This window comes from Phallusia mammillata, chromosome 5, assembly GCF_965637545.1.
Source record: "Phallusia mammillata chromosome 5, kaPhaMamm4.hap1.1, whole genome shotgun sequence".
In the NCBI taxonomy this organism is placed as follows: Eukaryota; Metazoa; Chordata; class Ascidiacea; order Phlebobranchia; family Ascidiidae; genus Phallusia; species Phallusia mammillata.
The window spans coordinates 14437462-14449197 of NC_137256.1; the positions used below are offsets into that span (position 1 = coordinate 14437462).

Sequence of the window (11736 nt, forward strand, 5' to 3'; positions counted from 1 at the left end):
AATCTGTTATGGGTTGATAGATGGTATTAAGTACGCAACCACTGATTAACCGACAGACAATCTCGTCTTTAAAAGAACGATCGATTATGTTTAAAAAACGTAGACAACATGCTAATCGATTGTACGCGGCTTTACCATGTACGTAATTACTCTTTTTCAGTAGCAACAATTTCAACCAGTAAGTTTTAATATTTCGACATCTAACAGTGACAAGTACTGCACATATTACGGTTCAACTAATCGGTGGCTTAAAAAAACTTGTTGACATACAGAAAGGATGAACTACAGGTTCGAGTAATTTACATTTAAATCGATTTGTTGAATTTTACTACACACAGAAATAGGATGAAGTTCACGGCAAGCGCAGCTAACTGAGCAAAGTAGGAGATCAACAGGCAATCGTAATGATCAAACATACATAACACTGGATTGACAAGCAGCAAGTCGTAGAAGGGATGGGAAATTTTATTCTGTTAATTTGCGTGATTTTATATCAAATGCTGTAAGTCTTATTTATGGGTTGGTTCACAACACTCTATTTTGCACAGAAACAAGCACAAAACCTGATCACGATAGCCACAAGTTAACAATAAAAAACGATAATCTCTTGAAAAACCAGGCAGTAATAGAAACAACAAACAATGAAACTGTTTAGAAAATGTGACTTAGATCAAATAATTACTAATTACTGGGATTGTTATTTAGATTTATTGTTAACCTTACTCAATTAATTTGGTCCGTTCACTAATTCGTACAACAACATCTTGGATAAATGAGGCTTTAACTTTAATAAAAAAGTGGTGAGGAAGAAGCAGCAGGTGAACACTTAAAACAAGTTTTAAAACAATGCAACAGAGGCCAGCTATTCACACAACATCAAAAGTTGATATGTTCAATCTGTATCATCATTTTTCAGATTTGTCCTCCTGCGCCTTTTCAATTCCTGCACACACAAAAAAAAATTGAAACCAAAAACAGAAATCTCACATTATTTGTAAATTAAACTTGAAGATAGTCTTTCACTATTTTGCCAATATCACTATGTCATTAAGAATTCATAATACTATTTTTTATGAATCTCTCGTCATGTTTCATGTTTGACTCTAAACCCCCAACTGTTATCACCCTAGTTCCTTTAATATAATTCAATTTAATAAACTGCTGTAAAATTAAATAGTAGTTTGTATTTCATAATATTTAGGAGTATTGATTACTTCGTTGAATCAACCAGACCCAGCACTTGCGTAACAATTTAAAGCAGGGGATCAAATTTTGGAGCAATGCTAAATTTTGCAGTTCGTAGGAACTATGTAACGCACCCATTATTCCCATAAAATGTATGAATTTATTGAACAATGTCAAAATTCTATAAATTCTACAACGAACCTTGCAAGCGCATTCGGGCAAAATCTTCAAAAACAATGTCATCTGGTGGTGTTGCACTGCTAAAAACAAAGAACAAATTACAACAGAAACCATCTTTAAAAACTAACAAACACCCACACACAAAATTATTTTAATGTTTTTTTTTTGTGCAAATGATAAGAGCTTAGTAAAAGTTTTCAAACATGTTAGAATAAATTTAACGACATATAAACAGGGGTTGTCCGGTTATATTTGTTTCTTTCTGCTACTTTTTCAAAAAGAGTGAATGTAACATGCAAAACAAAGCTTTATTAAATATATCAATCTTAACTAAACCTTAATTATTCCCAAATTTTTACATTGAAATTTCATTTACAGAAAGTTATTTTTGTACTTCTACAAACCACAAAATAACATTTGATCACTATTGTACCTATTTCTGTCTTCGGGAAGGAAAGCAAAGGACAAAAAAGTCATATACATGTATAAAATAGATACAAAATGTACATGCTTTTACAACATGAAATTTATTTTAGAAACCAAAACATATAAAGCTGGAATCAACAAATTATTCTAATGTTTATAATGGTAAAAACTTGTATCTTTTGACAAACTACCACATAAATCGGCTATACCTTGCTTCAAAAGAAATTAGGTTGTGATCAATAGGTGGTGCTGAACTACTTGCATCTCCTGCTTTGGCTGCTGCTTTATTTTCAATGGCCTTTGTTGGTGACACATTCAAAAGCAATGGTTCCACATCAACAGGCTTTGAATGCATGAGAGTAACAGGAAGCTCCACACTAAGTTCACTATTAACGCAAAAATAATAGTTTATTGCAATATCTAACAGATTTTCATTTTTTACTTGGTCCAGTTAAAAACGTTTTACTGCAAAGTTTTTATTTCCATAAATTTTTGTGTAGCAAAACTTTCTTTAAAAACCAATGGAATTTTCTGTCACCTCAATTAAAGATAAGTTCAAATAGAGACAAAACAACATCAGAACACTACTGCAACAAAAAAATGTAAACTAGCAATATGAGTATTTGCATACAAAACTACATGTCCACCACATCAAACTACTGCCTACCTTCTTCATTGTTGCAAAGGCAAAGTTAATAAATCACATGTATTAAAAGGCTATTTAAAATTCAAAATTAACAACACAATTTTTTTGAAACTTTCATTTAGTGCATAATTTCATTACTCGTTACTTGTTTCTCAGTACTTACCCTCCAAGAGACCCGAGAAGTAATTTGACCTTTACTTTGTATTGAACTATAATGCCAAGATTCTCCTTGGGAACACCTTCCTTAATGCTAAAAACAAAGGCATTGTTAGTTTGCTGCTGTTTTAGAAAGAAGGGTACTGGCTACTTACATTGTACTTGATGCAAGATTTGTGTCTTCGTGCTTGAGCTGCCCATCCAATGCTAAACCTCGTTTGTCCTTATTGTTGCTTAGAAGTGGACAAATTTGATAAACTTTGCACAATGTGGAGCTTGGTGCGACTTGATCACTGCAAATATTTAAGAATTTTTTATTATCACTTTATCACACACTTAAAAAGACAGCAAGGCTTACTCTGCTTCAAAAACTGCTACGGGACATTTATACTGAGCATTTGAAAACAAACAAATATCAGCAAATTGTCGCACAGATATTTTGATCTTCTTTACTGCTTTGGATGAGTTGTTTGTAACTTGGACATTGACACCAATTGTTTCTCCATGATAGTACAGCTAAAAATAAAATAATTATTCATGTCATGTATACATTTGGACAATGAGTATGTCGGTTATTTTGCAATGTTTGCAACCATTTCATTAGTTAAAAACAGCAAAAACAAGTAAAAAGCAGTGATCAAAGCCAGCCAGTCAGAGTAAAGATTTAAAATACAAATAAGCAAATTCACAAACAAAATAGTCAAATTGATATATTTGCAATCAAAGAAACGTTTAAGGTTTATATTCTAGTTGCACATTGTGTAACATTTCCACTTATTGCTTAATATTTCTTGCCACTTACATCTTTGTCAAGTGAAGCTTCCAAACATAGTGGTTTATCACTCATCAAAAATTGTTTTTGTGCTTCAGCTGTTGGTTGTGGGCCTTTTTTGTCTGGAGCAAACTGAACTTTGCGAATTGCCAGTCGGACTGAATTTCTGTGAAAGCCATAGGTTATACAAAATGGTGCAAACTAAATAAGAGTGTATTAATCAAAACTGACAACCTTTTGTGTATTTTTTCATCATTATCTTCAGAAACATAGGTTTTCAGTTCATAATCAACTCCACATGGCTTTCCTGTATCACCAGGTGCAGGCTGCAATGTCACTGAGCATGGGGAGTCTTTAGGTATCTACATGAAAATTTGAATAAATTCTATTTCCAAACAATGGATCCTTTTTATCAAAATTACTAACACTGATAAGATTCTACCAAGCTAACATACACATTGAACAGGGCTTGCATGTGATAGAGTGGGTGAGAAATGTTTGTGACAAAGGAAATCTAGATCTTGTTTCCAGTATCATGTCAATCATTATGAAGTTATCAGAAAAACAAAGTCATTTCCTTTCTCTTTCACAAGTTGATGCTTCATTAGTAGTAGCTGTTTACCGACACTACAATACTATACAAAACAGACATACATCAATAAAAAATGGATAAGCATTTTCTCCAAGTTTTTTCATTAGTCGTTCTTGTAATCTGGTTTTTGGTTTCCGATCATCTTCATTCAGTGGTGGAAATACCTGTGGAGGCAAACAAGGGTTAATCTAAACTAATATCCTAAAATAGATAGAAACTAAAGATAGAAACTGTTTGTCCAAAGATAAGACAATGTGTCAAACAGTTTGTTAGAAAAATAGTTGTGATTAAAGTGCCCACTTGCACAAGATTGTATTGGTAATGTATAAATGAAGCAGGGCCAACTGCATGACCTAATGGACTCTTATTGTATAAGTATTAATGCACTATACCTGCTCGTTATGCAGTTAACAACAATGATTACAGTCAGTGGTTTCAGCAACACTTGCAAGCATAAAATGCTTTTGGAAAGACACAACAAAAATATGTGTATTACCTGTTAACTTCAGCAGTGCTATTAATATCAGAACAATGACCCAAGCATAAAGTAATAAACATTTTAAGCTTTGCCACAAGCTTAATTTTATGTTGTTAAAAACTTTTTTTTAACATACGGTAACCTGGCAACACGCAATATGGGCATAAAATGTAAATGACTGTTAAAAAAACTGAAGACAGCATATTTAACAAATTACTAGCACTTACAATACTAAGATTTGCCTCTGCAAAACTGTGAATTCTATGTTAATAATACCATGTCCAGGATGTTTTATTTTTTTGATTTGTATGTTAGTTAAGTTTTGGTTTTGTTTGTTTTGCAGAATCCTAAAACCATCAGCAGGATTTCTTTTGGTAGTTTTAAGCAATCACTGTTTCACGAAAGATGTAGTCAAACAAACCCTTATGCATCTTAAGGTAACATTACTCGTTCTAACAGCAGTGTAACACAACTTTGACCCACCAGTCATGTTCATTACTGGCACATTTTGTTGTATTAGATCTATACGGTTTTAATAAACACGTACAATACTCATCAGCACTGCACATATGATAACATTACCAAAAGTATTAGGCCTACAACATTGTTACAATAAAATGCAGAGGAAAACTTTAAAGTGCATGCCAAAAAACAACTACATATTAACCTGCAGGGTTGTTGTGCAAAAGTCTTTTCGAAATGTTAACCCAAGTACATCCAAATCTTCTCGTCCATATCGAAATGCACATAACAATTTTATGAACACTGTGTAAAAAACAAAAAAGTATCTATGAGTCAAAACTATTAATAAATTCAATTAAGGTATGCAATACCCTTCCGTTCTTTGATGTACTCAGGATCGACCAGAACCACACCATCTAAAACACAACATTTGTGGTTTCATCCATTACAAGTACAATGCAATAGATATTTTAAAATATATACTTCGTATAAATCTAAATGAGACTGTTGAAATAGACTTGTTTAAACGAATGGGTATATTTTTAAAATAAAAATTGATCTTTGACTGCATTTTTGTATCATAAAACTCGCAGTTGTGCACATTTGCCAAATAAATGTAAGAATTTGATACAATATTCTTTGTAACAACCACTACTTTGATTATTACACTATGATTCTCCCTACATGTATTTTGTGCACATTGTATTACCCTTACCTATAGGTTCAGTATGTGAGATGTGATCAACATAATCTCTTTTTCCCAAATATGCCGTAATCTAAAAGACAAAGTAAAGTGACACACTATCCAAATTAGTTGACGAACTGGCATACAGCTTATTTTAAACAGCAGATAGTATAAACACTCATTTAAAAATCAAATGTCAAAATATGCTAATGCTGATAACTCACCTTCCCATTTGGGCTGCTTTTCTTAAAAACTCTGGTACCAGCATTCTTGTCAGCAGACATGTTGGAAGTGCAGTATTTACAAAAAAATAACTGTAATACTTTTTTAAATTAATAACACCTGTAATTTTACAATAGTATTTTACACAACCAGCTTTTGTTAATAGAAACTATCAGGCATACAGCTTTTGTTGCATGAAAAAAAATATGTGTACATATTTATAACATGGTGATTTTTCAGAGGTATATAATCCTGTCATGATAGAAAAATGTAGGTTGATTTTCTACTATAAATCAAGGAAATGTGATTTAACAACACATCAGCATGAAACAATAAAGGAAGTGACCTCATTATTTCCTTTTATTTATGTGCAGCACCACTACACATTTTCAACACTATCCAGGGTATTATATACATGCAGCATATAAGTGTCAATTAAAATAAGTAAAACAAAATACACCATATTTATTTATTTTTTAATTATGCACAGGTTTGTAATTAAAAACCAGATCTATGACTCTTTACTTGCATAAACCAAATATTTGTCAGGTTAAACATATGCACTGCACTGTTAAGAAAAGTATGACGATACAGTATATATATAGAAACATTTCATATGCATTTTTCAGTAACTTGGTTATAGCTGGACATTAACAAATATGCATGAAACCGTACTAGATCCTCCATATGTATACCTGATGTTTTAGCAGCATTAGTATCTGGTTGAGTAGTTACAGGACCCTAATTTTTTTAAATTTCTATACCTGTTAATTCAAGGTCACAAAAAGTAAATGCCGCCACCCAGTTGATGTACTTGTTATTATCAAAATGTAGTTAGAGCAGTGTATAGCTTCACAATGATAATAAGTGGACACTTTTGCTTCTCACTTTGCATTAACAGCAATATGACAAAAACTTTATTTTAATTGTAGCGCAGACATTTTTGATGGCACATAGTCACCACAAAAAAAATAATTTATTCCATTTAACAAACAGAAAAGCTGAAGGAGGAAAAAGCATAGCTGACTATTATTACATTTTCTCATCCTGAAACTACATATTTATATTGATAGTAAACTGCGATTAAAACATATATATCTTCTACTTTTTACTGATTGGAAAAATGTTGTATGTTCATTGATGATATGATGTGTAATACAAGAATAAACAACAAACATGCCTTTTTGTATAATGTATGATTTTGTAATGACGCTAGTTTGCAGATAAATACAATCGGTGGTTACCCAATTGCAGCTGAGTAAAAACACAACATACTAAACTCCTAAATTCTTTTTAGTTTCCTTATTCAGTCAAATACCTTGCCACGATTTATTGTAAGCTGCACAAACTGTAATGTAAAAAACTATGTACACCGCAGCTGACAAACAACCAAATATGGTATTCTGAATCATGTTTGAATTTATAGACACAAAATGAAGATTTCATATTTAGACTTTGGTGTATACATCCCTTAAAGCAAATTTACTCTATCCTAAGGCAGTGGTTTTTTAATTAGTGGCTCGAAGATTTGCTCCAAATCAATTTGTGGCTGATTACATACTGCCATGTTTAAAAAATCTTTACTATTGCACTATTACAAGCGATTATGACACCTTTTTTACCACCATGAAAGCATGGAGCCATGAAGCGATAATATTAAGCTACTTATAAGTACTCACAGGGCATCAGTGCAGGACTGCAGGTCAAAGGAGTGTACACTGATTGCTGCCTATTTATTTTACCTGCTAGTTCAAATGGTTTACCAAAAATGTTTTCGTGGCCTGGGTAAGACAAACTGGATCCAAAGATGAGCATTTGTTTGTACCTACCAAGTACTGCAGAAAGTAAATATTCAGACATACATACGGGCCTTAAAAAAAAGTTTTCGTTTTTTCTTGCTTTTGACATCAAAAACAAACAAATGGTTGGAATTTAAGCTAAATCAGCAAATCTCGGTGTCTTAATGACAACTTCTATTTGGTTTAGTTGATGGGCCAAAAAACCATTTGCCTTTGACATGTCACATTTTTCACAGATTTTTTTACTAGCATCTCAGGTACGCACAACTTTGGAAAACGTACTAGCTTCATGATGCTGAAACTAAAAAATACATGCAACTTTCTAGATTCAAAAAAAAGTTTTTTTTAGACACTGACTTCTGAGTTCTGACTAAATGATTTAGGGCCAATTTTTTTCTGCAAATCTACTGGATGCTGAATTACGTCAAAGTTTTACTTATTTCAACAACATGTCAAAAGAAGGACTTTGATTTTGTAATAACAAAGTTTTAAAAACAAACAGCCATTTTTAAAAAACCGGTAAAATTAAAAAGTAAACCCAGGAATCCAATCAATCGCCTTTTTTCGAAAGCGGGACAGTCCTTTTCATTACAGTGTTTCCAAATATTTTTAAATTTATGTTAAAAATTAGGCTTTTTTCATCGATTTTTTTTTACTTTACTGGTACCACGGCCATGCAATATTCTATACAACGATACTAGCAAACAAACTCTCACATCGGTTTCACAAAAATAAAGAACTGCAGTCTCGCAATCCTATACTAATAAAACCACCAATGAAAAAATATATTTTACCTCATGTTGCAGACACAAGACTTGCTAAAAATTATTTTGGCCAACTACTGTTGAAAGAAACATGGTTTCAGCGTCTATATATACAGAAATACTTCAGTTGATTTCAATCATGCTGTCGACATATGGGGGCATCCGCTTAGCACGGATAAGAGTGAATAACGCTTTGCCCGACTCGTAGCAATCTACCATTGAATGACGGATAATCTCCAATTTTAATGACAATATTTTGGAAACGACCTTGCTCAACCTTCCTCTTAATACATCGATAAATTTGATCAAAATTTCGACAGGGTAAAATAATCCGTATAATTGTCATCTCTGTATTGATGTTAGGTTGGATCGCCATATGTTGTAGAAACAAAAGCTGTCTGATCATATAGGGTAAAGTGTAATCTACGCTGTTTCAGAGAAGAATTGGCATAGTAAATAAACACAAGGCGTTTTGGAAAACATGACCAGATTCTCAAAGAGTCCTATATAAGTTATAAGTGGAAAACTTTAACTTTGGTAACGGTGTGAAATTGTCACACATGGCACGTTCGAAAGCTTAGGCTACTGTTTGGGCAGAACTCTGAAAAAGTAATAATTGTAACAATGTTACACTGTTTCTACTAATAATTTTATCAATGCTAGGCCACACTGTTTCCCAAACGTTGAAAACTAGGAATTGGGAACATGGGCCTGACAAGGTCTATCATGCCGTGGTTATTTGCACACATGCTACTTGCAAAAGTATGACTTAAAAGTGGTTTTAACTAGAGATGTACCGAATATTTGGTTTGCCGAATTTATTCGGCCGAATCGGCCACTTTTGCAAAGATTCGGTTTCGGCCGAATAATTTCTTGTGATTCGGCCGAAACCGAATCTTTTACGAACACACATTATAAAGCGTTAAAAGTGTCTCTTCTGCTTAGTAGGCTACCTATTAAAATCGCGTCATCATTATATTTTTAACACATTATCGCTTTTCCTACTGCAAACAATAAATCAGTAATTCGATGTCGGGTTGGCAATCATGCTTGAGGCAATGCTAAACCTCACAGAACTAAATTAGGGACGAAGCACAACCATTCTGCACTAATTGCCTGGTAAATAACTTATGTTTTCATGTCAAACGCGTAGGGCACGACTTCGCGTGACGTCATAAATGATTCGGTTGATTCGGCCGAAACCGAATATTCGGTGGTTTTGCCGAATACAAAATATCGCCGATTCGGTACATCACTAGTTTTAACAGTTGTATCACAATTGAAATGTGTTGCACACGCGCTATTGCCTTTGAATCGTGCTAACTAGTGATAGTTTATAAATCCACCATACACTCTAAAAAAAATTCATTCATTTTCGTGAACCTTTCAAACGATTGGAGGGAATTTTGAATATTTTGCAGTTACAGTGAGTGAATCAGCTGTTGTTCGCATTTTCCGCGCCACTAGTTTGGCGTTTCGCCTGCAAATACAGCGATCCCATGTCAAATACAGCGATCCCGTGCTTTTGATCGAAACGGACAATTTGTCCATGGCAAATGTTTCACCACTTCAAGTTGGGGAACTTATCGACAGACAAAACATGATCGACAAAAAGGCCGGGATATTGATGCCAGGTAAGATGATTTTAACAAAACACAGAGCTATACTTGTAAGCTTCATGGTTTAATAAAACTTATCTGAACGTATTAGCTGGTGAGAAATACCGAGCAAACATAGGTAACGGTAGATAAAAAATTTACCATTTTACAGAATATATGACTACAACAATGTACTATAGCCTATGTCCTTTTTAACAGGACATTTCGATTAACAACGCTGTGACAGGGCAAGCATATTCAGTTTAAGTTGTAATATTCGTTCAATAAAATTCAAAGAAGGGTGACAGTACTGGTCGTACGTTGGGTGGTGATAAAGGGCAATAAAATTTTCTGTGCTCTGAAACAAGAGTTCCCTAAATCGTTTTGTGCCACACACGCAAAGCATCCTAATGTTTCGCAACTAGATTAAAGTAGGTCTATGACTTTAGAAACGTTGGCAAAAACACTGGCCTATGACAACTAAGAAAAAAATCTGCATAAAAGGCGCAAAACTTCTTTTAAACCTAGGTATAGGTCTCTAAACTTGTTTTCCTCTTAAAAGCTTTTGTCTGGCCAAAGAATATTTTTCAAAAACTCTTTGGTCTGGCGTAGGGTAGGCCTAATATGTGTAGGCCCACACCATTTGATTGCTTTTAGTTGTGTGATGTTGGTCTTATTGAGGGCTACGCTCGGCTTTAAAAAAATAACGCCCACTGAAAAAGATATTTTCTCATTGAATTTTTTTCTGCAGAGAAAAGAACACCAATTCAGGGTAGACGGTTTGTGACAAATAGCAGAAGTTAAACCTTTTACATGATAGCGGGGCCAAGACCAAGATCAGCGAAAACTATTGGTCAACTTAATATTAAAACCCGATCGCCGAACTAAGACTGTCAACCAACTTTGTGAAACGTAGAACACTTAAAAATAGTTAGGACAAAGCTACTTATGGTGGTATTTGTGAATATTAACGCTCGTGATTAGTGATGCACCGAACCATGGGCGTCCGCAGGAATAAATACAGGGGTGGGCAATACTATCGTCACATCGCCGTTAGGGAAACGGTATTTCAGAACAAAAATCATCTGACTGTCCTATTCATTGTTGGCAATCCCAAAGTAACATAAAATCTCTGCGGACGCCTATGTACCGAACCCGCCTAAAAAGCTTCGGGCCGAATCAGGCCGAACCTAAAATCCAGGCTTTACTGAACTTGTTATATTTTGCTGAAAACGTGGCTCGTATTGTATAGATCAGTGGTTCTTAACCTTTTTTCCTTGCTGCATCCCTTTCAATTCACCAACCAATTTTCGCACCCCCTTTCAAATCACCAACCAATTTTCGCTCCCCCTTCTGTAATTGCTTACATAGAATAGACCTTACCAACCTTAATGATCCAGCATCCCTTGCACCCCCTAGGAACAGTTCTCGCACCCCTTGGGGGTGCGTGCACCCCTGGTTAAGAACCCCTGGTATAGATACAACAAATAGTTAATTCATGATGTTTCGTATGGGCGAAAATCAAATTTAAGGCCTTAATTCCATGCAATAAAAAGTTCGGTTTCGGCCGAGTTTTAAAAAAAGTTCAGACCGAAATGTTTCGGACACTAGTTGTGATGAAAAAACAACAAGCATTTATTCACTTATAATGGGTGCACAGATTTAGCGTAGTAAATGAAAGCTTTGTTTCACCCATAAAGTGAACTATTCGTTTTGGTTTTTGAGGTTGCATGGTTCAGGTTTCTTCGGCAGTTAGTCAACAGCAATCCGT

General features: G+C 34.2%; 1 protein-coding gene across 2 annotated transcripts; it reads right to left on the reverse strand.

Moving 5' to 3' along the window:
* Nucleotides 1-444: 444 nt before the first annotated feature.
* Nucleotides 445-5943, reverse strand: LOC145229334 (beta-arrestin-1-like). Of its 2 annotated transcripts, none has more exons than XM_080094657.1 (13): nt 5807-5943; nt 5613-5673; nt 5269-5313; nt 5103-5200; nt 4020-4121; nt 3600-3727; nt 3396-3531; nt 2952-3109; nt 2749-2886; nt 2601-2687; nt 2001-2177; nt 1387-1442; nt 445-943 (listed from the first exon to the last, which is right to left on the reverse strand). In XM_080094657.1, exons 1-13 carry the CDS (start codon nt 5864-5866, stop codon nt 906-908), a joined length of 1284 nt encoding a protein of 427 aa, XP_079950783.1. In that variant the 5' UTR covers nt 5867-5943; the 3' UTR covers nt 445-905. The 2 variants fall into 2 exon arrangements, with proteins under 2 accessions (XP_079950783.1, XP_079950782.1); XM_080094656.1 differs by having other exon boundaries at nt 1387-1445.
* Between the last annotated feature and the right edge of the window lie 5793 nt (nt 5944-11736).

Coding starts and splice junctions, on each gene's coding strand:
- LOC145229334 (XM_080094656.1), bottom strand. CDS start 5,866: ATGTCTGCTGACAAGAATGCTGGTACCAGAGTTTTTAAGAAAAGCAGC. Junction 4,122..5,102: donor TTTGCACAACAACCCTGCAG/GTTAATATGTAG, acceptor TTGCCTCCACAG/GTATTTCCACCACTGAATGA. Junction 2,887..2,951: donor GTAGCAGTTTTTGAAGCAGA/GTAAGCCTTGCT, acceptor AAATATTTGCAG/TGATCAAGTCGCACCAAGCT.